General features: G+C 53.6%; 1 protein-coding gene across 1 annotated transcript; it reads right to left on the bottom strand.

The window, feature by feature from the left end:
• Positions 1 to 681: 681 nt before the first annotated feature.
• Positions 682 to 1,068, bottom strand: ETH_00035255 (uncharacterized protein; the record flags this gene model as incomplete). Its single annotated transcript, XM_013379221.1, has 1 exon — positions 682 to 1,068. The coding sequence occupies one exon, from the start codon at positions 1,066 to 1,068 to the stop codon at positions 682 to 684; it is 387 nt and encodes a 128-aa protein (XP_013234675.1).
• Between the last annotated feature and the right edge of the window lie 408 nt (positions 1,069 to 1,476).

The following is a 1,476-nucleotide window of genomic DNA, read 5'->3' as shown; positions in this document are numbered from 1 at the left end:
AGGGGGCCCCCAGGGGCCCCGGGGGCCCCCCTTGACACTTTCTTACGAATGGCCCCGACGGCTGCAGCACAGTTTGTCGGGTTTATTTGTTTTGTGTCTTTGTCTCTTTTGTCCCTTTCTTGTTGCTGCAGGAGTTATTGTCTTTTGTGAGTTTTTAATCATTTTATTCTTTAATTAATTCTTTTATTTGTTCTTTTATTTGGTTAATTCTTTTTATTCATTTAATTGTTTTATTTGTTCATTTGTTTTGTTCGTTTTAGTCTGTTTGGAATTCTTTTGCTTTTGGCCTTTTTTGCTGCACTTGGGTCCTGCTGCTGCTGCTGCTGCTGCTGTGTCTTTTGAGTCTCCTTTGGCCTCTTTTCCTCTTTGCTGCTTCCTCTGCCTTTTCGTGCTGCTGCTGCTGCTGCTGCTGCTTGTATCTTGTTCATGTCTGTCTCTCCAGTCTCTTTTTATCTTTGCTGCTTGCTCTGCCTTTTCTTGCTGCTGCTGCTGCTGCTGCTTATATCTTGTTTAAGTCTATCTTTCAAGTCTCCTTGTGTCTTTGCTGCTTCCTCTACTGGCTCTCTTGCTGCTGCATGTGTCTCCTCTGCTGCTGCTTGTACCTGTGCCATATCACAGCAGCAGCAGCAGCAGCTGCTGCTGCTGCTGTCACCACTGTCTCTGCTGCTGCTGCTGCTCCCACTACCCCTGCTGCTGCTGCTGGTCCCACTGCCCCTGCTGCTGCTGCTCCCACTGCCCCTGCTGCTGCTGCTCCCACTGCCCCTGCTGCTGCTCCCACCGCCCCGCTGCTGCTGCTGCTGCTGCTGCTGCCGCTGCTGCTGCTGCTGAAGCGCGTTGCTGCGTGTGGGTGTGCGCAGGCCTGAGCTTTTTGCTGCTTGTGGGGTTTCTGCGGGTGCGGTGGGCGGGCTTCAACGCGGTGTACGTACAGCTGCTGTCTTGGATGCTGCGGGAAAAAGAAAAAAGTGCTGCTGTTGCTGCAACAGCAGTTTCTTTTTTGTGGGGTTGTCTTTTCGTGCTGCTGCTGAGTCCCCGCAGCGCAGCAGCAGTGTGCATCTTGCTGCTCTCCATCGGCGACCCTGCTGCTGGCGTCGCCCGCAGCAGCTGCCGCAGACGTAGGGCTGCTGCTGCTGCTGCTGCTGCTTCTGCTGCCGTTGTTGCAGCCGCGGGCTGCTGCTGCTGCTGCTGCTGCTGCAGTCGCTGCTCAGCTGGCGGGCCTTAGCAACCACCAGGAGCAGCAGCAGCAGCAGCAGCAACAGCAGCAACTGCAGCAGCAAAGGGAGAAATCTTTGGGGACTTTTAGACGCTGCGGAGCCATTAAAAGCATTAAATTGGGGTGTACAGACAGCAGAGTAAAAAAGTCGAGTTTCTTTCAAACGCAAAGTCGGGTGTATACGCAGCTTGGTCTGCTCCTTACGGAGCAGCTAGCTGGCTAGCTAGCCAGCTGGCTAGCCAGCTAGCTAGCTAGCCAGATAGCTA

The sequence above is a fragment of the Eimeria tenella genome, genomic scaffold, assembly GCF_000499545.2.
Source record: "Eimeria tenella Houghton genomic scaffold, Eth_scaff1604, whole genome shotgun sequence".
Classification (NCBI taxonomy): Eukaryota; Apicomplexa; class Conoidasida; order Eucoccidiorida; family Eimeriidae; genus Eimeria; species Eimeria tenella.
This window is presented reverse-complemented; position numbering and strand designations above follow the sequence as displayed.